Source organism: Anopheles moucheti, chromosome 2 (genome assembly GCF_943734755.1).
Source record: "Anopheles moucheti chromosome 2, idAnoMoucSN_F20_07, whole genome shotgun sequence".
Lineage (NCBI taxonomy): Eukaryota > Metazoa > Arthropoda > Insecta > Diptera > Culicidae > Anopheles > Anopheles moucheti.
The window spans coordinates 29,527,682-29,555,317 of record NC_069140.1 but is presented as its reverse complement, the minus strand read 5'-3'; the positions used below and the strand labels follow the sequence as shown (position 1 = coordinate 29,555,317).

Below are 27,636 nucleotides of genomic sequence, written 5' to 3'. Positions count from 1 at the left end.
TCGAAAATCCCGTTCAAGAAATAGAATACATTAATAAGTTGAAGTAAAAAGGGTTTACGGGGCGGCCAGATGGTGTATTGCTGGGGCAGCCGGTCGGCACAAGACAGGACCATAGGAAAATTTCATTTGGACCACCAAACCTCCGTACGCAGCACTGACTATCCTACGGGTAAATAAAACAAAAAAAAAAGCTAGAAATGGTAGGTTTCAAGGATATTTCCGATCAATTTTTTACCTTTTTAATTAGATTTTGTGCTATACATTAAATCTGCTGTTAAATTTTTAAAAAATGCGCAATCGGCACAAACTGTTTGGGGCCCCCAACACGGCGAGGCCCTAGGCGACTGCCTACTCCGCCTACCGTTTGATCCGCCGCTGCTCATCTTTACGACTTCAGTCATGTCCCAATTCGATGTTTGAGCTAGTTTCGGAAACTCTTGCAAAATGTCAAGATCGTATAGTAGTTGTACAGAACAGAAAACTTTGATCATGATGTATTATCATTACCACTCCAAAATGCCGCGCTAAAATTTTCCGATTTGCTTGATCAGTCAGCAGTTAAGCACAATGTTATGTAAGCCATGTATCGGTTCTATCAAATACTATTTAATTTTATTAAAGTGTTGTCTATCAAACATAATAAAGTTTTGTTGCTGTAAGGATTTAAACGTGCAGCTTGCAAAGTCAAAACACACACACAGTTCGTCCTCGCAGCACTCATTAGTAGTTTATAACTGCCAACTAATCCGCTGGGCCAATCTTCTCTTCGCTGCACGGTGATTCTTGCATCGGTTGATCGGTGCCTTGATCCATTTGTGACGCTTCCAGCCGTTGATCCGCTAGCATGGAAGCTTGCTGCTGCTGTTGCTCCTGTTGTTGCTGGTGCTGTTGCTGCTGCTGACGGTGGATATCCGCCAACAGCTTATGGCTTTCCGGCTCATAATCACAATCGGTGTGCATGGAATGTGACGGCAACGGTTGCGAGGTGATCTGTTGCTCCTTTTTAATCTGCGCATCTAGCTGCGTGTGAAGTGCATTGGATTGGTGGTCGGTTGATTCGCACTGTGCACGGTGTACTTTACTTCCCCGGCTGGGGTGATGTTTCGGTGGTTCGAGAAACATGCGGTTGGATTGCACCGGTGATTCCTGTTTGATTTTCGCTTTGTTCGTACCGAAGAGAAGTGGATGCGGTGCCGGTTGTGGCCCGGTGTCCTCTAGTGTGGTCATCGCGGATTCATCATCATCGTCGACATCGTGACGCATCCCTTGTCCCTCCGGGCGATCGTCGCCCGCAAGCGCATCGTTGTTGTTGATGCTGTCCGCTTTGGCGTCTTCATTTTCGTCCTCGCGCTTACCACCGTAAAATACGGCATTCCGCAAACCGTAGCCCGAGTTGAAGTTATCGCTATATTCCACCTTAAACTGGCTGTTGTAAATGTTCTGATTACGCTCGTACTCGTAGTTGTTTGGCTTTAGTTTGCTTGCCATCACGTCACACTCGAGCGACATCAGACTGTTGCTAAGCTGATCCTGCAGGTTGGAGAAGCGCGTACCGACGGTGCTCAGGTTGCCGGCCCGTATGAGCGTACTGAGGCTGTCCGGTTTGATCGCAGCGTAATCAGCCACCGCCATCGAACCGAACCGTTGCTCGCTGTGCGCCACGCTGTTGCTGTTTTCCTGCGACTGCTGATCCAGGCTCGGCACTTGGTGCGAGCGCTGCAGCTGATGTTGGGTTTGTGGTTGCTGCGAGACAGCTTCTTTTCCTGCCATCAGGTGGTTATTACCGGCAGTTCCATCCCCGTGCTTGGTGGTTTCCACAGCACCTGCATTGGTTCTATCGCCACTACCATTGCCGCCGAGTGCGGATCTTGCATCCGGACCACTGAGCAGCTGATGGTACGTGATTATCTTCCCATTCGGATCGCTTTGTGCGGATGGATTGCTACGGCACATGTAATTTCCCGAGCTGTTCACACTCGTCAGTATCGTCGTGGGACTGGGGCTGTCGTTCATGCTGCTCGTGTTCATGTGCTGCACCTTTGCTGCCGTCATGACGCCCGCAATAGCCGAGCCGCCCTTTTCGTTACAGTCCGCCTCGTAGCAACCGCCACCCGGTGTGCGGTATTTGGCCAGATGTTGATACACCTGCTTAATGCGCTCCATGTTGGCGCGTGACGCGATCGCATGGTTTACCATCGGTAGCGGATAATCCTTGCCGATGAGACACTTTGCCGCACGCTGCACACTTTCGGACGCATTCCAGGGCTCGTGGATGAAGCGGGTTGGAAAGTTCTATCAAACGAAAAAAAAAGAGAGTAGCAATTTAAAATTAACGGTGTAATGTAACAGAGATCTTAACCAAGCGCGACAGAGCACAGAACGAACAGAACAGCTTACTTTTAACACCGGCAGATAACGTCGTATGTAGTCACCGTTCGGGTCAGCCTTGCGGCCAAACTTGACCGGGCAGTAGCAGTGAAAGAATTGTTGAAAAAATGACGAACACGACAGCCACATCCACATGCCGGCATTGACCGACCAATCTGCATCCAGCAGCAGTTCCTCGAACACCTTCATGCCCTCCTCCCAGGATATCCACAGATCGCCACGTGTCAGAAAGCATGCCACGGCATGGCGTGCCAGATGGTGGATCCAACCTTCCTCCCGCAACTGCGTCATGATCGCATCGATCCACGGGAACCCGGTCTGTCCGCTTGCCCACTTGGCGAGCGCTTCCGCGTTACGATCCCACGGTATCTGCACGCAGATCGGGTTACCGGCCATCTTGTCGAACGTGGGGTTTTTAGTGGCGGCACAGTAGAAAAACTCACGCCACAGCAGCTGCCCGTGCAGCGACAATGGCGGGCACGCTTTCTTGATCTTTTTGTACAGATCGGTCAGCTGGTAGTAGAAAAGTCGCGTGCTAAGACATCCAAAGCGCAGGTAGGGCGATAGACCCGTTTGACTAGCGAGCAGCGACTGCGGTGTCATTTTGGGCCGGCCAAACGAAGCGACCCACGCCTTCCGCTCGAGGTGTCGCTCGAGACGGGCAAGTGCTTCTGTTTCACCGCCTATCCAAACCGGTGGCCGTAGGGCTTCCGTTTCGAAGCCCAGCTCCTCCAGCGTTGGCACACCGTACTTGTCGTCGTGATCGTCGAACTGTGGCGTGGTAGACTTCCCGATCACATCGAGCGTGATGGAGGCTTCCGGCTGGGGCGGTGCATCCATCGAGGCGATAATGGCTTGAAACTGATGGTACGTTAGCGGCGCTCGGCCTCCATTTTTTTCGATGATTCTAAAACATTAAAAAAGAGTGTTAGTATTGTTGCTGCTTTTAAACCGTACCAATAGGGCAGTAGTAACCTTTCCAAATTGTACAACGTGTGAGATGCGGCTGAGATGACCTCGATTCCAAGTTCTTTGCACATCTCCGAAATGTTGTGGTCTCGCACTCGACCAAACGGTTCCGGGTCTTCCTCGAACGTCAGGCAGGTGGTTCCCCATTCTTTGAACAGCTTTGGTAATGCGTCCGCCGGTTGACCACGTATTACGAATAGCCGCGAATTCAGTTTGCGCAGGTTCCGATCCAGGTCGTCCAAACATTGGAGTAGAAATCTGTAAGTACAGGTGCAGTGTGCATTATTTTAGTTAGTCTATACTGTAACTGCATTTGTTTTGGGAGCATTTTATTTATTGAGGGCGAACATCGTGTTGGAATAAAGCTTCAAGTTGATAAATTTTGATTCGTAGGTAGACAGACTAGGCCAGTCAATAGTGCCTAGGCCTAGGCCCCAAAGCCAAAAAAGAAAACGGATGAGTGTTTTAAATGTTGCTTTCTGAAGGTTGTTTCACTGTAAGCTGTTGTACAATTCTTATTATCGGAACATAAGTTACATTCCCTCACGTTTTTCTTAGCCGCACTAATGCTATTTTGTTCACAGTACGTGTTCGACCTTCAAAGCTTCAGTAACCGAGGGGAACGATCGGTAGTACGAACTGGGAATCGTATGAGGAGATAATTAGCTAAGATGTAATACACAAACGGTTTCTAGTTGGTTGGTTTCGTTCTAGACTTAGTACGTTTCAATTTTTCATTATTGCTATTGCTATTATTTCTTCATTTTTTTCCTTTCCTTCCTACCCTACTTTATTTTTTACTTTCACGGGATTTCTTACTTCATTGTTGTCAGTTTATCTTAAGTTCGTTTAGTTATAGGTTAGTTAATAAATTGTTAAACCCTCGAGGCACACAATAAATTACATATGAAATATGAAATATAGGATGGCAACTTAATTGGTAACTATTGCTAGAAGCAATGAGCTAAACAAAGGCACCAATAGACTGCAGACTGCGTAGCGCTGGCCATACCTTCCGGATTATCTAAAACTCCAAAACTGCTGTCCAGGTATCGGCAATCATTACAATTAAGTACTTTTGTGACGCACTCTAGCTGTCTCTATATTCCAAGTGGAAGAGCAAGAATCGTGCCCATTTAATCTAAAAAGGACACGAAAACTAAAAGGACCCAAGGGGATAGTGGCGGCCTGGCTTAAGATGTTGTGGTTGCTCCTAGACGAAAAACCTGGACAAACGATGACTTTGTGTATTGTGAGCTTTTTTGGATTTTATATAGAATTTTCAAAACACTAACGTGGTCGTATGGATCGATTGACGAGTGAATTTATTTCTAGAAGTCTCATAAACAAGAACATTGGATGCATGATATGAATGACTAAGAGTCTGGATTCAATGTACCACCATTAGTACGTATATCACTATTGTTATGTAACATATTATTAGTTATAGAAAACATTTAACTAGAATTCAAACCACCTGCGGGGGATGCTTTTAAAAAACTTTTCCTTCATGCGAAAAATGATAAAGTTCATTATTGTAGCAGGAAGAAATGCGTCAGCGTTTTGTTTCTGTCGTTAAAACTTCTCCCCTTCTCCGAACAATCTAATAAAGTTCTTGCTCACATACTGTGTATGGAAAAGAGCAGTGGAAAATGTACAACAATTAAAAAAAACACAACAACAGGTGACACATAAACCAGCCACATCGACGCGTTTTCAACACCATTCGCATACTTGCGTGGTTGGTGGAAAGGATCTTGGTTATGGTAAAACCACCAAGGGCCAAGGGAGCCAGGCAGGGTAGGTAGGTTTGCGATGGATAGCGGCAACTGCTACGTAACGTTTTGGTACGAACGTAGTTGCTGCTTCACATTGTCTGCCACGTGATTTGCTAGTCAAACGCGGCCCCGGCACTCACAACAGTCCGGGCTGTTGGGTGTGCGAAGAGGTGGAAGGTAGATCGGTTCTGTACGTGGAACCCGTTGAGAAGATACGTGCAGGAGACGTTGAAATGTATTGGGTACGATTTTCTCCACAGCATGGTACGGTCGGTGCCGGAATATAAGTGCGCGGCGGTTGTGTTTTTGTGTAATCGAGGCAGCCCTGCTCTGTCACCTGATTGTCATCATCATACCTGCGCCCTTTTTGCCATTTTTTTTTTTGGTCATGATTAGCGTAACCGATCAGGGGGTGGTGGTGTTTATTGAACAGTTTTTCGGGTTTCGATGCTGCTGGGAGGCAAAGTATTACAGCACTCGAGACCAAATTACTTTTCGGAATGTTACGAAATGCTTCATTTCCTGGAGCTTTCGCAATTGAAAATATTAAGTTCATGTAACTTTTTGTGGTAGAATATTGTGCTACATGTGGTAAATGAAGAAGCTAAAGAAATTGAATGCATAGGAAATTAATTGTTGTTTGTAAAATATTGAAAAATCTGGTTTGTTGGACAATTGATGGTTGTTTTGAAAGTAGTTTTGGTTCGAATCTGGTTTCTCTTTGACAAGCTTGTATTAAATCATAACTGATATAGTTTTACAGATTGTAAAATAACAATTTTGCTACATATTTTAACACTCATCAATACACCAAATTAGAGCTGAGCGGTGGAGTAATTGATAACCGTCCCGGGTACACACGACAGGACCGGTCCAATCCCTCAAACGCAAGACTGAATATTCAGCTACAGATCAATAAAGTCAAAGATAGCCAGAAATTTGGCAGAGGACTCTACACCTCCTGAGGCTGTTGTAGCCCCAAAGAATTAGAACAATATTTTACAACATATCCAACATTGTAATGATTGTTGAAGAAATATGAAATAATACGGTACCTCTGACTATGTGTTTGTTACTACCGGTGCAATCAGCAATGCATATACACAAATAGCTGCGCTCCATTGCGTAGGTTTTGTGAAGGTTGCAAAAAAAAGTGCCACCGAGAGCGATATCATCATTACAACACTCGAGGCCACCGAAACCGATCCACATTTACCGCGGGCGCATGTTGTGCGCAAACAACAAGCCGGTAGTGTATGCACAGTGTGCACCAGCCCCACCGATAAGCCACCGATGCAAAATAGCGCTGGTGTGGTGTGCGAGTGCGATGCCCGTGAGTTCCATTCAAGAACCAGATATTAACACCACCAAACCAATGCGTGTGTACGCAACAACGATCGAGGGGTGGCTACGGTATACGGTGGGAACTGCATCTATGGGGGTTTCAGGGTTAATTCTATTGCTGAGCGTACTGATCGGTTCCTGTGCGAGTGGTGGTGAGTGCTGTTTGTTAGAAATGTGCATACAAAGTACGTCATGTGTACGTCCCGATAGGCAATTACTATTGTTGTGTTGATGCACTCGCGCAAAAGCGCCCGCCGATGATAATGATGATCGGGAATTGTTAACGTAGGTAAAAATGTGTCGTTGCATAATAGCTGTTTACTGGTGACACGGGATGCGACACTGCTCATGTTTCTCCGCACATTACTTCACACAAGACGGATCTATTCCGGGAAGATACTGTCTCAGAAGCTTGGAAAAAAGGGAAATTGTTGGGATTTTTCCAAAAGAAAAACTACCGCATCTATTGAATGGGTAGTATCTTAGTGCCATCAGACTTAAAATCAACGTTTATCAACGGTTCCTCGCAAAACTGCGAAATACAAATTGATGGAGACTTAAAGTAGAAATCCCGATGTTTGGTAGAAAATCAATCACTGTTTTAATTAATCTTTGATTTTTTAAACTCTTCAGGTTCTGTTGGGCTGGTCACGTTATGAGAACGACATTTACGACTCCTATCAGTAAACTGAATCAAAATGATTTGGTGACTTTTTGAAGCCAATCAGTTTACAGATCTCCAAAAAATTCTGTTTACCGATGTACCATACGTTGATATGAGCAAGTCGCGTGAATACATATGGGTTTTAGTAAGGTAATAATGGTCTGGTAATTTCTGGCCGGTTAATTGATTTTTACCAGATGTTCCTGAAACCTCCTGATCAAGGTGCCGCATCCGGCATTAAGGTGTGCCGCATCCGCATCATATAAAGCTCCGATGATTTTTAGCTTACCTCCATTTGTTTATGCCCACGTTGGAGCTACCCGCGAACCAGGGATCGATGATGAAAACACACCGAAACGTTTTGGCACCGCGGAGTCCTTCGCGCAGGGCCGGATTATCGTGCAACCGTAAGCCCTTGCGGAACCAGTGCACGGTGTGTTTGTCACGCATCTTGCCACCGGACTGCTGCAAATGATGCTGATGATGGTGATGTTGATGACCGTGCTGCGACGAATGCTGTCGCTGTTGATCAGAGGGTGAGCTTTTACCACCATCGTGGTGTTGCTGGTGCTGCTGCTGGTTTGAACCGGTGGACGATATTTGCTGCTTGTCGGAACTATCCGGCCCACCACTGCCGGTACCAAAGTTACTCATGCCACCCGTACCACCTCCCATCGAGCCTGATGCGCTGGCCGAAAAATGGCCGATAGATGAGGTTTTTTTCGTCATGATTAAAATGTTTGCTGAAATTAAATGTGTGAAAAGTATGTTTAAATTGAACAGTCATTCTTCTAAACCAGGGATCGGCAAATCAGAGTGTGGTCAATGATTTCAAAATCCGCCTAATCAGCAACGTTGTTTTTCCCATTTCGCAGTTATTCCAAGAATGTTTTACCATGTACCATTGGAACGACAAGCAAAAAAAATTACCATAAAAGAAGTCTCTCTCTTTTGTTGAAGTAACGGCCTTCTAGGTCATGTCTGCCATTTCTATCTTGACTAGACTTAATTTTACCATGTAAACGGATAGTTGGTCCTTGCTACGAGGGATTGGCCCGTGTGGGATTTTGAGCCGCTACCAATACACCTGAGGCCGCCCCCAACATAAAAGAAGTATGAAACATTAAAAAAACACTGCGGACAGTTTGGAAACATATTTGTGAAAAGACGTACATGGTAGCAGCAGAAATAGCGCTGGAATACAGTTTGGAATTTATAAAAATCATTTTTGCAATGGTTTTATGATATCATCTATTTAATGTGTCTGAAAACACGTTGGGAGCGTCTGGCCCAAAGCTTCAAAAGTTGTTTCCACTCTCTGGCCCTATTCGTGAAAGGTGTACCGACCCCTGTTCTAACCGATTGGCATATAACTCTTACCTAACAGTTAACACGTTTGCTTTGCTGATAATACAGTTCGTTAATGAGTGTGCCAGCGAGGCACGAGAATCGATGAGGAACTTTTACGTAGGATAGCGTTGTGTGATCATGTTGCGCAAGAGCATCAACTTTTATCGCACACCGTTTACAGCTACACACTGTGTTGATTTAGAGTACGATCACTGTTGGATTGAAATAGGGGAGATAAATTCACTCACAAGTTAAATTAATAGTTTAATTGTTTTATTGTGGAATAATGGCCGAACGAATCGGATTCATGCACTCTTTAAACGATCATTAGCCATTTTTTGTTTCCAAAAGACACACATAAGCTCATCGGCGACTAACGAAAACTATAATTTTCCTCCAGCACGATGTAACACGATGGCGCAACTATTTGCAGCGTTGCACTTTCATGTTCACCTTGCTTGTGGTGGATTTATTATGATTTTTTAAACACTTAAACACCATGCCTTCAACCTAACACACGGCAAATTGTTTCTACAATGATTTTCCGCTTACAATGCGCCTCCATCCGTGTGTTTGTATTGGTTTCGTTCGCGTGTGCGTATCGTACTGGGGAATTTAAAATTCACAGTCATTTTAACTACTATGGCGGTCAAGTGATCGACAACATTGAGGGCACTCACTAAGCTGCTTAGCTGGTTCGAAAATGGCAACGACTGCCATTGTACGCAAACACACACATCGTTGAATGCACCTCAAGGGTGAGAAGAATTTATGCCTTATGCGCGTTAATGTCTGTTCGACGGGTTGCATCACTGCGTTAGCTGTTATATACAATAGACAAGCGAATGTAGACACAAAAGCGCGGGATCACTGGGTGAACTTCACACGTTTCCGGTTGTGTTTTTTTCCCTCGCCTCGAAGCACCATCATCATCATCCACACATCGGCAAACGACTGCCCATTTGAAGGGAATAATTTTTGCGTTCGGTTCTGGTTCCGGAACGTCGGCCGGAAAGCGTATAGAAAGAGTAAACTGCACCGTGTGAGATATGGAGCCGAACTGTTGGAGAGCGTGAAACATACTGCGAGCACAGGAGTTTGCCATAGGCAGCACATGCGGGTGGGTTTTGTGGGGTTTTGCTACACTGTTATGGCTTCGGCCAGTGAAAAACGTTCCGGCACACACCTTCGCATGGGTAGACGATGGCTTTCCTGGGGCTGGGAAGATTGTTTTCGGATTACGCAACCATTATAGGGACTCACTACGAGCCATCCATCACTGTCACAGGTTTTAAACTGTTTGGGAAAAACTGGAAAACTTTTTCCATTCTTCTAGACCGTTAACTTTCGAGTGGTGTGACTTATTCGGCAATGGAGCAATGAGTAAAGGTGTCGTGTCCATTTTCACTCTCTTTTAAAAATTTAAATTATTTTTTATATTTTATACTTAATAACTTAAAACAAACTTCAAACATATTCACTTATTTGGAGTTTGGAAAGACACATTTAGTTGTGAAACATATTGATCATACTTTAATTCTATTACACTCACTTCAATTCACGCACAACAAAGCATTTTATTCATTACTTGTACTCAAGCATTTTATTTGAACTTAAACGCCACACATTTGAGTACGACAGTTGAGTTATATCATCCCTAGCGGCGGTTGATTCGGAAAGGTCCAGAAAAGGGTCTGGAAATGCAACGGAATAACCGACGTCTTTCGAGGATAATGAGATTGAAATCTTATGCACTAACACACGAGACCTTCTCGTTTCGTATGTCAATTCGATCGGTAGGGAAAGCGCAACATTTAAATGCAAAAAGGATTCTAGAACGATCTTCGCGATCTTTGGCACTGTATGCGAACATGGAGCGAATATTCACTGAGGTTTAAACACTGCCCAGATGGGAGTGTTAGTAAAAATCTTACATTTTTAAACGTTTCTTTTATTCACTCTTATAAGATAATTTTCACACTTTTGACAGTTTTTCCACAGATGAAAAGTGTACACTAGCTTCCCTTTTTGCTATCAAACACCGTATTCGTGCCTTTCATCTGCACTGTGCGACGTAGCATACTGAACTGATTCAGAGAGCATCCGGCTGAGTGGACGCGACTGGCCGAGCAATGTGGCTACAGTAGCTCTCTCACACTACGGCAAGCGTCGCCAAGGCAGGGTAGAAAACGTCAACGGTAATAAGGGCTGGTAAGCGGCCGAAAAGGGAGTGTGAACCATGGAAGCCGGGTTTGCGGGAGTGCTTGGTTGGAGGGAGCACAAGATGTGCAATTTGATGATGGTTACACAGCGGGCTGGAAACAACATCGCCTGTGGGAGAAAGGATAGGCAAGGGGACTGTGTTTGTGTGACTCGGACACACCACATTCAACGTGACTTGGTACGCTTGCCGATCGTTATGTATTTATATAAACAACTGAGGGAGGGGGGAAGAACGGATTTCTTACCGAACCCGCACTCGTCCCACCTAACGCCACACGGTTGTACCTCGTGGTCTGAGGGATGAGCCACCAACGCAAACGCGGCTGTAACTAGAACGGCCGACCGGTACTCAGCTCCGCGGAGCCTTGGTCCGGGCTCAAGAGATGCATTACAAATTGTTAGCAACAAGCGGCACCCTATGCTTGTGACCTGTTGCCATCGATTGGACGCAGTAAAACCGAACAAAACACACATATTGGTAATACTTTCGGATAGCGTCTTTGGATGGCGTCGTGGAGTTCGTGGATGTCGTAACGTACGCCTGAAATCTGCATAACATGTCGGAAAATCTGAATGACTCGACGCGTATCCGTATGGAAGCATTCGTATATTGAAGATAAATTGATGGTTTTAGTCGAAGATATTACATTTTTGTACCAAACTTTATCTGGTAACGTTTTACAGCGCATGTAGACATTAAATCCACAAATTTTAAACATGTTTCTCTCTGACATGAACAAGAATTTGAATTGTGTAGAGAATGATGGGGGAGATTTTAATGAGTTGTGGAATATTTTAGCTTTTTCTCTACGGTATAATGGTATTTTTTTTAAATAATGTGCCGATCAGCAGATTAAACATATTCAAACCTAATTAATATATACCTAGCCGTTGCTACAATGTTGTCGATTCTAGCCTGTCTGACTCCTACTCAATAGTATGGTTGGGAGTTTAAATCTATCTTATATAATAGACAATATTACAAGATATTTGATTTACCAATGGAGCTCGATGACTAATCCAAGACTGTATATATGCTTGACAAAAGTACCACGTATTCTAAATAGTTGCTTTGAGCAACACCTTAAATTCGTTTCAGACTCAAATTTCCAAAATGCGATAGCAAATTCCTTTTCGCTAATTATCTATACCAGTTTTGCTATTCTATAGTTTAATTTTTACTATAATTATTTGCGATACGTCGCGGATGGAATCCAATGAAATTGAGGATGGTATAATAGAGTAGGCACATCAGCGATACCAAGGAAACTGCTTTTCCCAATTTATATAGCCTCGATACCTTTTACTCTCCGTCTACAGCTTCTCCGTGCATTTTCTTCATGTGCTGCTTAAGTCGCACCCTTCGCCCATAGCTTAACCCGCACTGATCACAGCGGAAAGGGTCAAGTCCTTCATGTACCGTTTGGTGATGATATTTTCGGGCTGTAGGATTGCCAAACCACTCGTCACATGCATCACATTTGAATGGCCGCGGATTTACATGGCGATGCTGATGGTTTTTGAGCGCTTGCTTTCGCTTGAACCTAGCCGGACACTGATCACATGGAAATGGTTGCTCACCAGTGTGCGTTACCATGTGGATGGGAAGCTCAAACTTTTGTTTGAAAGCCTTCGAACACACGGAACACGAAAAGGTTTTCTCGGTTTTGTGCAGTTTGCGGTGGTTTTTTAGTGTAATGATTTGCCGAAATCGTTTGCCGCAGTCTTCGCAGATATAGTTCTTATCCATGACCGTGCACATGTTTTCGTGCCGCTTTAAGGCTGAATTTGTGAAGTAAGCCGCGGAACACGATCTACAAATGTACGATCTCTTCCGATTGGGTCGATTTTTATGGTGCTCAAGAAGTGTCTCGGTTAAAAAACGTTGGTAGCACGTGTTGCATTCGAAGGGACGGATTGAATTATCCGAGATACGGTACTTTTTGTGTTCTAGATTGCAGTGGGTATTTAGTTCTTGCGCACTTGTAAATTCTGGCGAGGGATTGCAACCACAGCAGAAATGTTTAGTGTCAAGCATTTCTTTTTCAATTTTAGACGAATCGGTTTGCTCAGACTTATCTGTATGGATGGGTTTATCTGTGCCGGGTTGTTCAGAGACATTATGATCGATCCGAACAAGCGGCGATAGTACAACAAGTTGATTTTCGTAGTCTTGATGGTTCATACTAAAATGCTCGTCTGATGGGTCTAATATTCCACGCTGATGACTAGACATAATTGAATCTATTTCTGCGGATTCCTCCTTAGGTTTAGAAGGAAGAACTAATCGTTGATCGTTAGGTCCATTTTGTAATGCGCATTTATTCCTTTGTGCTTCACGAAGAATTTTATCCGAGGCGAGATATTTTTTCCGTAGCTCGTTGTACTTTATCACCTCGTTCCAGCAAATGTTGCACACGGTTTGTGCCAGTCCTTCATTTCGGGGGATCTAAAAATTGGAACACTCAAAAGACTATAGCTTAAGTTTTTCATTATTTGAAAAGATTATCTACCTTAATTCCAAAGCAAAGTCTGATAATTTTAGTGAGGGGTACACCTTGATGCAGAGCGTGTAGCGATACGTACTGAGCTGGGCCACAGCTGAGACAAAGTCGACACATCGATACAGAATCGATATTCGGTAGAGTATCTATCTTGTGAAAACTCATTGTTCGTTCAGTTTTCAAGTGAAAGACTGTTTAAATATTAGAAATATTAAAAGATTTTCCGTTCTAGTGCATACGAAAAGCCTTATTTTGCACCAATTCTCCGATTGATGTGTTCGACGCGGAACGTAAACAAACAGTCGTAAACATTACTTTGACATTTTGTGCTTCCTCCAAATCAGCTGTCAATCTGGCGTGAAGCCGTGTGATTGTAAACATGGACCTCTCGTCCATTTATTTAGTGGAAAATTTAAACACCTACAATTTTGAGGATGTTGTGTTTCTCGCCGCTGATATTAATGCAATTGTGGAAGCCCTAATGCAACCGATAGTGCTGAAGGAAGTAGAGAAAGTACTGTTTTTAGCTAAGCTGCTGAAAACTGCTCTTCACATTTGCCGAACGATCGTACGTAACTACACAACGTTGGAGGAACTGTTGAAGGTGAACTGGAGCTCTTCGGAAGATTACACACAAAAGTGGCACTTTTTTGAGAAACTTACATTAGATGATCCCGTGCATGCAATTGCAAGGAGAATACTGCTTTCGAAGGATGGTGAGCAATGTTTGGGGGTTATGCAGGAGTTTTACAGACTGTATTACACCAAGGAAGCTTTCAAGGAAATGTTAGCAAGCGTCCAAAAAGGGATTCCATCAATCACCTCACTTAATGCATACCGAACACTGAGGAACACAATATCTGGGACGGAAAACATGCACGCATCTCCCGTGCATTCAGACGAAATAAACATTGTTTCGTTGGCGAGAGATACAGATAGACACGATTATAAAAAAGAGGCAGAAGGTCTGCAAGAAAAGTTGAATGGATTGGACAACGAAGAAGTACTGAAATTGCAGATGCAAATGCTAAGATCGTTATTTAGCGATGCAACATTGATGGAACGTTACCAGAAGGCGTTGAAAAGCGGTTCATACTATCAATTGAATTTGGCTGTTCTGATGTCCTATCATAACCACCTGTTGACAAGAAATATTCTTTACGATACGAATATTATAATGCTGTTACATTTGCTGCGACAAAACGGTGCTCGTGATGCGCTACTTAGAGAGGAATTTTTCAACGAAACCAGACTGGGAGGACCTGAGAGAATGCGAATACTTCTGCTGGAATTACAAAACTTTAGTTGATGATTAGTCGAACATTTTCGTAAGATGCAATTACCCAAAGCGAACAAAACGTATGTCAACAGAATACATTGTATGTGCAGCAGAAAGATTGAAAATATTATCTGAAAACTACAGACAAAATGGTAAAAATACTGAGAAACCAACGAGCTTTTTCAAACATATAAACAAACGAAATTAATTTTTCAACAATTCGGCCGAGAATGCACCACTGTGCTTATTGACAGTTCCTCCGAGGGAACCTTCTACTGCGGAACACCCAATACAATCCAATCCAATCAAAAGGAAAAGTGTTTTGGTGGTGCTAAACAAACGCAACATACTTCATTGTAAATGATAAAAACGAAATAAATTTACGATGGAAACGTGCCGTGCGTGTCTGCAAAAGAATGCAGAAAAATATGTCTCGGTTTTTAAGAAAATCCACCAAATAACACTGGACGGAATGTTTCATTCGCTTACCGGTTTAAGTGTGTCTTCAGGCGATGGTCTTCCTCAATGTTTTTGTGAAGAATGCGCATATTTTATTGTAACTTGTAACAATTTCCGTAAAAAATGTCTAAAATCGGATGCTCATCTTCGTGCAGTTGCGAGTAATGCTGTTAGCGAAGAGTAAGTATCTCGTATATAATATAGAGCTATTTTGTGATTGTCAATGTTTTACAAAATACCGTTCTATTGCATTTTCCAAACCATTTACAGCTTGCTATATAAAATTGAAGAATGCGGGAATACATCGGAGGAAGGTTATATAGATGAATCGGAAAATATTGTTACGGAGGAAACATACTATGAAGCAGAAGTGCAACCGACGACAAAACAACTAATGCAGGATATAGAAGAATCTGATTATGAAGTGTACAGTGTTTTAGATGACTTCGAAATAGAAGACAATGAACTTTTTGCCGACAATAATGATGGCGCGCTGTGTGAGGATATTGTGGAAGCTTCAAACTCCATCGAAAATTCCAACATATCTGAGGAAGGAAATGTTGAAGCAGCAGCAAAAAATGAACCGCCGACCAGTCTTGTACTCAGTTGTTGTGCCTGTACTGGGTTGCAGTTTACTTCGTTGAAGGATTTAAAGCAGCATGGGCTTGAAATTCACAAGACGGAAATCAGCTCCACATCCTCCGGGAGTTACAATTGTGACATTTGCTACAAACGCTCCTGCAAAAATGCCCAGCTAGCGAAACAAAAACCCTCGCCGGAATCAAAGGAAAGATACGGGTGTACCGAATGTCCCGCTAGCTACCGTGGCCGTGCGGCCCTGCACAGTCACATGAAGAGCAAACACGTGGGAATACGTACGTACGTGTGCGACGTTTGTCAGAAAGCGTTCCACACCTCCAGCACGTTGCTATCGCATCGGCAAATACATGGCGAGAAGAAATTCCAATGCAACACCTGCTCGAAGTCGTTTGTTCGCCGCCATGACCTTGCGATTCATCAAAATACGCATTCCACGGAACGACCGTACGAGTGCACCGTGTGCGAGATGCGTTTTAAATTGCGCTCCCATTTGCGTGATCACCAATCAGTTCACACGGGTGAACGGTCGAAAAAGTGTCGTATATGTGGGGAAGGATTCCGCACCTACAGCGATCGTCTGGTGCACGAGAAGCAGCATGAGAACATCGATCTCTTCAAGTGTGACCATTGCGGAAAGAAGTATGGTCGAAATTACAAACTCCAAGTGCATATACGGAAGGTGCATACTGGCGAGCAGCCGTTTGAGTGTACCGATTGTTCGAAACGATTCTTCCAGCGATGGAAACTGATGGCCCATCGGCGGATTGATCATGGTGTGGTGTAAGGTGTTAAGGGAGTTAAAAACGAATAGAGAAGGATGAAAGTTTACTTTTGATTGTAGTTTAAGTATACCGTTCACCTAAACTCAAAGCCATTGCATTGATCAAAAATTAAAGTTTTATAATAGTTTCAAGCGATTTAACCCAATACATCCCAATGTACGAAATTTCATACTCAAAACCCTTCTATTCAAAGTTGTTTTTTTAAATAAAAAAATGCAACAAAATGTTATTGCGGTGCTCTTCAATGAATTTAGACAATAATTTAAGAGTGGCTCTAGTGCCAGTACCACTTTCAAGGTCAATTTTGATTAACTATGTTGTGTTTTGTAGTGTGCAAAGTACGGGTGAAATCAAGTCGAAAAAGTGAGCGTTAAAATGAGAACTCCCCGTTATAATGGTTTTGATACTGTTTTAATATTTCATAAAATTTCGCAAAATTTCACGAATTTAAAAACTATTAACGAAAAGCAAATAATTTTATGAAATCAATTGAATTGATATATTATTTAAATATATCGAGTTCTTAATATATCCAAATGAATATTGCCATTGACCCCTACTTTGGGGCTCTTTTTGGATAAAGGTTTCGTACCCCTGGGATAATGGGGTTAATGGATTTCTTCCTATAAGGAAGATAAATCTCGTATAAAAAGTATTACAAATGAATCAAAGATTGAAGTAGGTAAGTAGGAATAATTAACAGAAAAATAAACGCACCCCGTAGGTTACCATATTCATAGACATTGTAAAATTGGATCTAAAAGATAGTAGAGATTGAAATGTTGTAGTGTAGTAATGTATTTCTTACTTTTGATTAATGATCATGCTTTAAACAGATAATAATTATCTTTTTTTGTTTTTAGTAAAACAATTCCCGAACAGTGCAACTCTATTGACCTGTTTGAATGCGACGAGAATTTCAACGCTACCGAGAGCGCGCTGCGTAAGAGCGAATGCGAGACCGGTGTAATTTTAGCCCTCGTACGCCTATGCATGCGCGCCAGACGCTAGCGAAGCGAGGAATGATCTCACGGCGCTGCGTGTGAGCACTCGCGGATGTTCATCACCGTGATGCCGGTGTCTCTTGGGTAGTAGGTGTACTCGGTGTGGCCTGCCCAGGACTGCTCGCATTGTCCACGATGGACACTCAGCACTTCGTCCAGATGCTTCCGTCGGTGAAACCCCGCACGCATATCGCGTGTTGTCAGTACGGAACGGGATTTGAAAGCGTTTGCAAGCGGCACACCGGTCGCGATCGTCGATCGGTCGGTGGGAGAATTTTTCCGTGCAACTGCAAGGCACAAAAACACACACAGCCGCGTGGTTTTCTTGCGACGAGTTCGGGTTCATTGTAGTGCAGTTTTGTTTTGTTTCCGTTCGGGTAATGCTACGATGCGTTCTTTATTTTTTGTCATGCAAACACCTGAATCTACCACCAGCTCTGACACGTACCCATCACTGCGTCACAGTTGGTTTTGTTTCAGCCATTAAATGGATGGTTCATGTTGCAATAATACGGAATGTGTAGTTGAGACGCCGGTGTAAAAATGTAACACACTTCTCAGTGATAAAAACCTGCCCATCTCGTGGTCGGGATGCCGTATCCGTGCGGATCACAAGCGGCACCGGTTCGTCATAATTTATGTTGTCTGAATGTCAGTGTATGCGCAATCTGGTCCGCGTACGGTCGAACGTACGGTGAAGCTGTGTGAATCTAATTTGAGGTGTGTGAAATCAACGCCGTACGCTGTGATCGCGATCGCGGAGTGATCGTATATTGTGGATTGTGAGAAGAAAGAAAAAAAAACAACAAAACCTTCTCCGACCCGAACGTGATTTCAATTTTCTGACCTTTTCGGTGTTTGGTAGCTTAATAAATGTACATAACGGTAGCGATAATCGGTGCCGGGTCCTCACCGTCCACGGTACGCATCTTTTCTTTGCACCGTACGACCTCCAACCGTCCAACACGTAGAGGGAATCGGTCGGATGCGGGTTTTGCGGTTAAAGATTTTTCTCCGCCTGCAGTGTGTGGTTGGATTGTTTGTGGGAGGGTCGGAGGTTAGTTGATGTATTTATAGCGTATTGAAAATGTTGTGAACTTTATATTTCTAAATCGGAAGAAGGGTGGGATCGCATTTGCTAGGCCGTTCCGCCTTGGGTGATGGTGGCAAAATAGGTTCCTTGTACGGTGGATCAAGATGCTTGAGATGAATATTTTTCCACTCCACAGTGTTTATCGTCGATATTTGATTGCTTGCGTTTTCACGAAACCAATTGTGGTTTCGATATGGGGGTTAAAGATGCGCGTCGATCGAATATCACACCACGCATTCGGTAGGTAATGATGGGCAATAATACACTTTAACAAGTTCACTCGTTGAAAGCCATGCTGGCAATGTAATGTGTGGTGGGGTTTGTTGAACAAGAAGATCCAATTTTATTCGCTTGCAAGCAGTTCACAACTAGCAAAAGAGAAGGAAATGTAAAACCACTCTTGAGTAGTATATTTCGTTTTATTTCCTCCACATCTTTCTGATTTGTGTGTTTTTTTCACGCGGTTCTTATCCCATAGAGTGAATATTTACGAGCTTGCTAAGCAAATGGACGTCAACAGTTTCGCTGACTCAGTCGCACTCTGTCCCATTAGTCGGGGACACATCAGCCGTAGAGCATGAAGTTATCCACGGCCCTGACCGTGCGCTCGATGTGCGCAGAACCTGTGTGACGCCCCGCGTTAGTAGAATGTCCGCACGCGTTCCAAGCCGGGCGATGTTGGAAGCGAGTTCATTGAAAATTTCCGCGTCCGCTTCGGTAAGCCGGATGAGCGTCCAAGTGTGTTGTGCGCTTTATAATATTAGAATCGGCGCCCATTCTTGTCCCTGAGCGGGGCACTTGTGCGATGGATTATGTTTCAACGGTTGTCAAGCTAACCGACAAAATGGTCTTATGAAAAATCCCCCTCGCTGCAAAACATGGACGGAAACATTTTTTGTAGCAAAACGAACAACCTTGAGCTTGTCGGTGGCGCATTGGATACTGTTTTTCATCACCAATGTTTCACTAAATTGTAATTACTGCTAGTGAAGAAACAAACGATCGGATGCAAGCAGGTGACGTGATGTAGATTGGTTTTATGGACATTATTAGTCCAGTGAATCCATTCCAGAGAAAGAGAGTCCTCATTAGACTTTGTTGCCACCGAAGTGCGATTAAACACGATTAATTGCTACGCTTCAACTGTTTCCGATTGCTTGCGATGACAAAATATTGACAGCGACGCAATTGCGGTAAAATTACGATCGATCGATGCACATTCATTCTGGCGTGCGCGCGATCGCTTCATAACGGCGACCCTTCGTGCGAAGAGTCCTATTGGACGGATCCGTTACATGACCAGCATCATCCGTCCGGCTGTCTCGGCCCGATGCCGACCCTGCCGCCATCTGTCGACGACGAACAGCAGATTGCTTGGCAAAGTCACAAGATTTGTCAGGTTCATTAATTACGGTCGGAATGTTGCTGGTGCGAACCGGCACGAAACCCATGCAATCGCCATTAATAGTCTCGCAGTGAGGTTTCGAAGGATCACTTCGATTTTCTGGCGGTTCGTAATATTTTCGCTTTGTTTGTTGTTCTTAATTTGGCCAAGTTTCAAATATATCACCTCGGTTGTTGGTACCACCGAATGTCTGGAGGCCGTCAGGGTGGTCGAGGGTTGAAGGGAACGGGCAGGGAGCGGAGGACGTCAGCTTCTTGGCCACATGGCGCACACTAGCTGTTGGAACGTACAAGGAAAGTTGTTTAGAGTAGTGTCAGTGTCAGCGGGTAAATTGATTTGTAGAAGTTGGTGCCAGTGAATGCCCTGTGCGCTATCCGGCGTTGCTGCAAGGCACAGTACTGCACAAGGCAAGCTTTGCCACCGGGTTTCTTTTTTTTTTTTTGCGAAACGGGTATGTAGAAACAAACATTCGTCTGAATCGGCAAACATTGTGCCAATTTTCAATGCCATTTGCTAGAGGATGTTTGCAAATTTCCTGGCAAATTAATCATTCCGTGATTGTAGTCCGAGTTATATTAGTATGCAGTATTATTTGCAGATATTGAGAACGAGTACAGATTGGTATGAAGTTAAAGAAACCAGCACACTATAGCCATAGGGTTAATAATTAAGAATCATTTTGAATTTTCCATGCTAGAAATAGAAGAGAGTTCTATATGATATTAACATTACTTACTTACTTACTTATCCGGCGTGTCGATGAAGTCGATAAAGAGATGGAAGGAGTGTAGTTGCTGTTCCGCCATCTTCTCTAAGATTTGTCGCATGGTGAAGATCTGATCAGTGGTCGATTTTCTGTTTCGGAATCTCCTCTGGTAGTGCCCAACTACCTTTTCAACGAATGGGACAAGACGATCTAGTAGTATAAGGGTGAATATATTGTAGGCGGTATTCAACACCGTAACACCCCTGTAATTGCTGCACTCTAGCTTATCTTTTTGTTTGTATATGGGGTAGATGATACCAAGATTTCAATCACAAGGCATCGATTCACTATTCTTGAGCAAACGGATGGTTTAATGTTTTGTGAATGCGGAAATTCTCTGGTGCTTGGTAGAAGAATGAATTTCGATTGCTGCATGATCTACAGTTCCGTACATCAACGTTAAGATACACACTAGAATGCTGGCTGCAATCAGATCTTTCTATAGTGTGAGAAAACTTCTTTGTACAGAACACATGTAAAGATGATCGAGATTGGGACCCTCGGCGACATGAACTTGGTTCAAAACTGATGCTCATAACGATTGTTGGTCGCTAGAAGAGGAGCTGTGACGTTGACCGGCTATTCATGTCATCATAATGATACCGGACAACCCATCCCGTAAAGAATTCTCTTTGATTGTCCATACGGGCAGAAGAGACGTGTCATTCCAAAATTGACCAAAATTGAATTTTTGATGTCGGACCCCCAGAAAGGTCGGGTTGGGTTGAGTTGGCAGACGACAGTGCTCGACGGAGGTCGAATGTTAAAGCATTTCGACTCTACCTTTCTTACCGGCTCAACAACCGCAAGAGCTATTCAGTTAGTCCTGCCGCGGTCCTACCGTGTGCAGCATTTCGATTCTAGTTAAAACATATTTGGAAGGTTATAAAAATAAAAGAGTCATCAAAGGTTTGAAACACAAAGGTGAATTCTGGGGATACTACAGGAATCTTTCTTATTTACTTTAATGATACAAACAGAGACCAGATGGTAGTTGAATGATTGCCGATTAAAACCCCGATCAATGCATAATTGGAACACAAACCAGACCATTCTAGTACCCAGACGGTAAACCCCAAGCACGGCAGCAAACGATTGCAAGACAAGGCGTAAAATTAATTACATCTTTGCACACTTCCGGGCCGAGCTTACCACCATCCTCCAGTAGGAAGTTCACTGCAATAATTGCTGTTTGTTCGCGCGGTGTATCTGTCATAATGTGTTCATCTGCTGTGGTCTTACTGTTCGCTACACCGAAACCACAGCGCTCCTTAACACTCGGTTGGCTTTTTCCATTCCCGTCTACCTCGCAAAGCGGGAAAGTGGCTGGTAGATACTAACCTTTCCCAAGTCCTCCCGGTCTTCTAGTGTCCCAGTCCAAGGGAGACTGGCGGAGCCGGGGAAGAGTTGGTATCCGGCCCGGCAAAAGTCCGGCTGCGATGAATGTTTATTTTTGGATGCAATCCAATTATAAACGCACCATACTGCGAAAGCTACGTGGGGCGGAAGATTTGATTTCACGATCGCGGTGACGAACGAACGTGGTTCCGAGTGTGCGTGAGTGTGCGGAGATTGTTGTTGTCCCGTCATCGAGATTGACATCAACATCGATGCGGATCGTCACATCATCGTCGGTAGTGGCGGTTTCGATGATACCCAAGTGAATCAGTGCCTCTCTCTATCCGCAGTCCCGTGGTCACTCAGCTGTGATTTCGCGTGTGTGTGTGTTTGTTTGTGTCGTACGATCTCAGGAGTGCCAAAGGGCAACGAGTGAAACAACCAACGAATAGTGACCTAAGTGCACGCAATTCGATGGTGTGATCGTGGAGCGGAGGTTTGGTACGATCGTGCGACAGATCGTGGGGCGGAGTGAACCATCCGACCAGAATGCAGCTCGTGAATCGTGGCCATCGAAGCAGCAGCACGGTCAGTGCCGACGGGCACCAGTTGCCATCAGCGACCGCGACGGACATTGCACTGATGCGATGGACTTCGCGCGGATTCACGGCCATCCCGGTTGAGCCGGACGATACGGTGTCCACCGGCAGCTCCTCGACCGTTGATTCACTCGTCGCCACCTCCCATAACGGGTCGGCACCGGTTGGTGTGATGCCCAGTGCTCCAACTGCCGGTGGCGCACCGCAAATCGAGTACCTGACGCTAGACACTGCCACCGGGGGGCAGTATGGTAGCGGTGCAGCATCGGACGGTGGCAACGGAAGCTGGCTCGGGGCGACACCCCAGCTGGCCCACCACAAAGGGCAGCGGCGAACGAAGCAGCATCGCCATGGCAATGCTGCGTCATCTTCGGCCTCTGCCTCGATACAACCGTCCACCGCGTCGTCTACCTCCTGTCTGCGCGACTGTCTGCTGTGTCGGTGCTGTCGAAGTGGTCAGTATGCGTTATCGTTCGGTGACGATCAAACGTCAAATTCAATCGGCTCGCGATTTGATCGGCGATCGGGCGCGAGTGTTTGATTGAAGTGGCGATTTGGTTCGCTATTTCTTACGCGTGATCGGTAACACTTACACTGCTTACAAAGGGGTTTTGTGGATGTTTCTTTTCTCTTCTCCTCTCGGATCCTTGCCGATGCTGTAGCGAACATGGACGAGCAGAAGGAAGCCAGCGATCAGGAGGAAGGCAATTACGAGTGTAAGTAGATGCGTGGGGAATCGTTTTGAAGTGATATGTAATGTTGGCTGACAGTTTTTTTGTGTAGTATGATCAAACAAAAGTAATGTAAACAAATGCGAATAATCTTAATAAGTGTCCTATGATGAGTTTGGGAGGGTATTCAACAATTATCCGTTGAAAAGATATTTATATTGCGCAAGGCTATAGCGGAACCGAAATGAAATGAATACAAAAAACCACAACAATCATCAATCATTTTATTAGGTTCTACGTGTTTTTTTATAACACATTTTTTTATCACACACCCTGATTAACGTTACTACTACCGATGCTTGCGAAATAAAGCTTTTTTCTTTCGAGCGAATGAGTGTTGTAGAAAACAAAAACGGGGTATTGAGCGTGGGCGAAACCATTCTGTTGACAAACCTGCACACAGACACACTCTGCCACAGCCCAACTTACCGTTCTGGCATGATTAAGCAATGAAACATTTTTCTCTGCGTCTCGGGAAAACTTCCCCCATCATCCAACGATCGTCTGGCAGCGGACGAATAGTTGTTAGTCGATGCCTTGCAACAGTTTGGTCGAATGATGTAAGAGTCCTATCAAATTAAGCGTACGAGTTTGTGCCGCCGCTCGCGGACCTTGGGGACAGTTTAGATTCGTAACGAACTGTTGGTATTTCACATTATTTATTGCTTCTGCTTCTATTAACTGTTGATTGCTCAATTTAGAGTGTAATTATAGATAAAATAAATTATTTGGTTTTACTATTTCATTTTCAAGTCATTTGTGTGAATCCTTTGAGAATCATTCACATGGATCTGTTAGGAGGGATCATTAATATCAATCTTCTGCAAAGATTATAATAATGATCCCATTTTTGTAGTAAATAATGTGTTTCCCAATTACATGTTCTAATCTTTTGTTTTGGATTTCGAACTCGGATTCTCGTCATGACAGATCCGGATCCTGAAGGATTTTTTGGATACCAATCCAAAGGATCCTGTATTAGGGATTGAATCCTGGATTGATCCGACGAAGGATCGAATCCCAGAATTCGATCCGATCCGCCCAACACTAAACAGTACGCATTAATTTCACCTTATCGTTTGGCGATTAAAATAAATCACACTCGGTGGAATCAATTTTAGCTGAAATCATATGAATTTATTATGAAATTATTCCGTTTTCAATTCCGGCGCAAAAATAAGGAAAAGCAAATATACCGTGGATTGGCTCGGCGGAAACGGCAATGAAACGTGTCGGTACAGAGGGCATTTTTGTTCGACGCTCTGCTGGTTGTCCGGGGACGTCTTATGCATACCGAATCAACTCGACGGTTTAACCATCGGAGCCGTAACCCGATGGAGCTGGTATCATAACACCCAGGGCACCATCTTTCTTTCTTCCCTTCACACCGCTCTCCTTGCCGTTGGTTTTGCCGGTAAACAAATCAAAATGAATTTGTAAAATGTGTGTGTGTGTTTTTTTTCTTCTTCTTCTTGTTCTTCGGTATGAATCTTTGCCAGCTCTCGTTAGGCCGAACCAGACGCAGGCAGAAAAACCACGTTGGCGGTTGATTTATGAGTGGTGAGTGTGTTTATCGCTTGTGAATTCATAACCGTGAATATTAAATGGCTGGCAATATCGCGTATGAGCGTAGCTGTAGCATAGTCAATGCCCATTTTTGGCAACAAGTGGTAGATCGCTAGTGTAAAATAGTAAATGTTTAGTGGAATGAATTAGGCACGCGTAGTTTAAGCATTTATTTATCTGCTTTGCAGCGCTAGTCGCATGACAGCATTACTATGGCAACCAAAACCTGGATTACTATTCATTTCCACACCTGTCAACTCGGTTTTGTTACAGTTGATCATACGCTTTGGAGTCATATTTTAAATGTCCAGTAAAATTGGATGAACGGGTTTTTGCCTTCAGCCCCCCTAATTCGGGGGCAAAAAATCTGTGGCGCGTGAAAGAACCAATTTTTTTTTGCACTTTTTGCAATCGATCGTGTTTGAGAGTGTAAGGCCCACGATGACACGACGGGCATAGAAGATGGCAAGATGAGTGGGTTCTGGCGGTTTTTTTTTTGTTCAAAGATTTCGGTCACGCTCGCATCGAATACTTTCGAGGACTGGCTTTAAATTTTTAACACGCCACATCGCCGAACGTGTTTCATTTTCGGCAACATTCCGTTCAGCTGCTGAAGCCAAATGTATGTGTGTTCGTTTTTTTTTGTTTTTACTTCTTCCACTATGATCGACCAAACAGCTGCGGGTAGGAGCGTTCAATTTATCACACACATACTGACTATTCTTTCAAGGCAGGATTAAAGGCAACAAGATAGAAAAAAAAAGTACGAGTACGAGATGAATCAATGCAGCAGCCAGGCGAAAAAGCACATTTTGCACATTGCCCGAATAGGGGAGATGATTGGTATGGGAGGCCTTTTTTATTATTGTTGTTGCTTTTTCGCGGGTTTGGAAAGTACCTACAGCCAGTGATGAGTTTTTGCCGATATCTGAATCGTTTGGCACTGTACACCACGGAGATATCGACCGATGAGTATTCCTATGGTTCGAACATTTTCATTTCTTCCACAAGTCGTTGGTGTCAAGCAGGGGTTTTTTTTGTACAAAATTCCAGAAAAATAATTCCTCATCGATCACTCCAAATGGCAGGGGATTTTTTTGCATTAAATCTAAAAGTCGATCATAGCTGATTGTAGTAATTATTGTATATTATTGTATTGTGTTAGTATATTATTAGTAAAGTAATTATTATGTTAAAGTTAAGGAAAATCTTAAACATGTGAATCCTTTGTTTTTGAATTCATTGTTTAATACGCTTTGGTTTATTTCTTTCTTTTAAATATGTAGTGTAATTACCATTCCACATCTTAATAAAAAATTTGAACATAATAATGCAGATATCTATTTAAAAAAACGTTCGAAGTAAACTGTTGCATTGCATTGAGTAATAAACTATACAAACCATGCTATGTATTTGTATGCAACATTTTCTCTTTCTATCGTTCGCCAAATAGATCATCGTTTATGGTTTTCCTAATACCGGTCATATCATTGGCACTGCTGGGGGGGAACGTCTCGGTAAAAAAAAAATCATACGAAAAACACATTTACAGCCACTTTATTTATCTTTGCAGTGTCGGAAAACCGAATAACCGATCTAACGACCACCATTTCTAGTGGACCCCGGTGGGTCATTTTAACCGAATAGCCAAACTGTAACATGGCCATTGCGTTTGCTTTCACCTAATGTGTATGGGATGATTCAATTTCGATTTGATTTTACGTCCTTCTGCACAGTCCGTCATTGAGTTCTCCTCATTGAGCTCATCTTCAAAAAAAAAAAAAAAAAAACGGGGCGTTCGTGCTTTATGGTACGACGCACTCACACCAACCTTTGATCTCGCCGTGTGGTTGTGTGCTATTACAAACGTCGTAAATGGGCTAAATACGTTGACCCGAACACAGTACAATAGAGCCAATACACACACCCAGTGGTGCACATTCCCACGTCGTGTTTTGTTTTTGTTTTTATGTTTTGCTTTGCCTGCGTGACAGCGGCATTATTGTCGATTGCCGCGGAAATGTTCGTTGGTTGGATAAATATTTATTTTGCTATCATCATACTGAGTGCAACCAAGGGCCCGCAGGTTGATGCTGTTGACATGTTTGTTTTTGCGGTTGTCTGAACCAGTTCCTAGTTTCGATTGCAATTGTTCCACAAAACATCTGCAAACATGTCAATGGAGACGCCTGGTGATCTTCAGGTGAATGATGTAACAACTGTTAGGGGCACGTATGAATGTTGCTCTGTAAACGGTAATGAATAATATGAATAATGATGTGTTTCACCCATTATTGCCTATTTCGATACCGAGCATGGAATATGTTTATTTCATTCTCATGCGCAATGAACAGAGCGCAAGCAATTAATTTCAGTTAATTTTACACAGTTTCTTGTTGAAATAGTGAGTTATATCCCAGTAATGCAATTGTGGTTTTTCCATCGTTAGAACAGCGAAAATATTGATAGAATATTGGATAGAGTTGATGTGCTTTAGTGTCAAGAATATAACTAGCATTTAATTACTGTATAGAACGCTAACTGAACTTATCTTACGAGGCCCCCAGCGCCTTTGAAACATTAAATACACCTGAACGCTATCTGAAATTGAAAGTTTTGTTACATATCTCAGAGTTGGGGAACCTCGCCAACGCGAGATTTCCCATCTACTCTGCTCGATATTCTGTTGAGCATCCACTCCGTATGAGAGGGTCTAGATTACATTGAAGATTTGAACCCTCAGCCGCGGGTGATCCATTCTAAAGCTGGATTGAAGAGTTGTCAATAGAACCTT

The 27,636-nt window shown here is 43.6% G+C and overlaps 4 protein-coding genes across 4 annotated transcripts in view; 2 read left to right on the top strand and 2 right to left on the bottom strand.

Annotated features, from left to right (window-relative positions):
- Nucleotides 1-591: 591 nt before the first annotated feature.
- LOC128309350 (cryptochrome-1-like) lies at nt 592-10,554 on the bottom strand. Its single transcript, XM_053045716.1, has 6 exons — nt 10,428-10,554; nt 8,524-8,705; nt 7,433-7,886; nt 3,364-3,615; nt 2,398-3,295; nt 592-2,292 (listed from the first exon to the last, which is right to left on the bottom strand). The coding sequence occupies exons 3-6, from the start codon at nt 7,870-7,872 to the stop codon at nt 742-744; spliced, it is 3,141 nt and encodes a 1,046-aa protein (XP_052901676.1). The 5' UTR covers nt 7,873-7,886; nt 8,524-8,705; nt 10,428-10,554; the 3' UTR covers nt 592-741.
- A 756-nt stretch (nt 10,555-11,310) lies between these two features.
- LOC128309354 (zinc finger protein 184-like) lies at nt 11,311-13,461 on the bottom strand. The gene is made up of 2 exons (XM_053045719.1): nt 13,230-13,461; nt 11,311-13,165 (listed from the first exon to the last, which is right to left on the bottom strand). The coding sequence occupies exons 1-2, from the start codon at nt 13,383-13,385 to the stop codon at nt 12,020-12,022; spliced, it is 1,302 nt and encodes a 433-aa protein (XP_052901679.1). The 5' UTR covers nt 13,386-13,461; the 3' UTR covers nt 11,311-12,019.
- Nucleotides 13,462-14,872: 1,411 nt separating this feature from the next.
- Nucleotides 14,873-16,518, top strand: LOC128310614 (zinc finger protein 436-like). Its single transcript, XM_053047302.1, has 2 exons — nt 14,873-15,138; nt 15,229-16,518. Exons 1-2 carry the CDS (start codon nt 14,885-14,887, stop codon nt 16,340-16,342), a joined length of 1,368 nt encoding a protein of 455 aa, XP_052903262.1. The 5' UTR covers nt 14,873-14,884; the 3' UTR covers nt 16,343-16,518.
- A 5,874-nt stretch (nt 16,519-22,392) lies between these two features.
- Nucleotides 22,393-27,636, top strand: part of LOC128297245 (Kv channel-interacting protein 4-like) — a 46,917-nt gene continuing 41,673 nt past the window's right edge. The window contains exons 1-2 of the mRNA XM_053032854.1: nt 22,393-23,000; nt 23,208-23,261. Coding sequence (XP_052888814.1) covers nt 22,496-23,000; nt 23,208-23,261 — 559 coding nt within the window. The 5' untranslated portion in view covers nt 22,393-22,495. The remainder of the gene's footprint in view (nt 23,001-23,207; nt 23,262-27,636) is intronic.

Excerpts from the sequence above, each read along its gene's own strand:
- LOC128309350 (XM_053045716.1), bottom strand. The coding sequence starts at position 7,872 with ATGACGAAAAAAACCTCATCTATCGGCCATTTTTCGGCCAGCGCATCA. Across the intron at positions 3,616-7,432 it reads GTGGGCATAAACAAATGGAG|ATTTCTACTCCAATGTTTGG; the intron begins GTAAGCTAAAAA and ends CTGTACTTACAG. Across the intron at positions 3,296-3,363 it reads ACGTTGTACAATTTGGAAAG|AATCATCGAAAAAAATGGAG; the intron begins GTTACTACTGCC and ends TTAATGTTTTAG.
- LOC128309354 (XM_053045719.1), bottom strand. The coding sequence starts at position 13,385 with ATGAGTTTTCACAAGATAGATACTCTACCGAATATCGATTCTGTATCG. Across the intron at positions 13,166-13,229 it reads GACTTTGCTTTGGAATTAAG|ATCCCCCGAAATGAAGGACT; the intron begins GTAGATAATCTT and ends TCCAATTTTTAG.
- LOC128310614 (XM_053047302.1), top strand. The coding sequence starts at position 14,885 with ATGGAAACGTGCCGTGCGTGTCTGCAAAAGAATGCAGAAAAATATGTC. Across the intron at positions 15,139-15,228 it reads AGTAATGCTGTTAGCGAAGA|CTTGCTATATAAAATTGAAG; the intron begins GTAAGTATCTCG and ends AACCATTTACAG.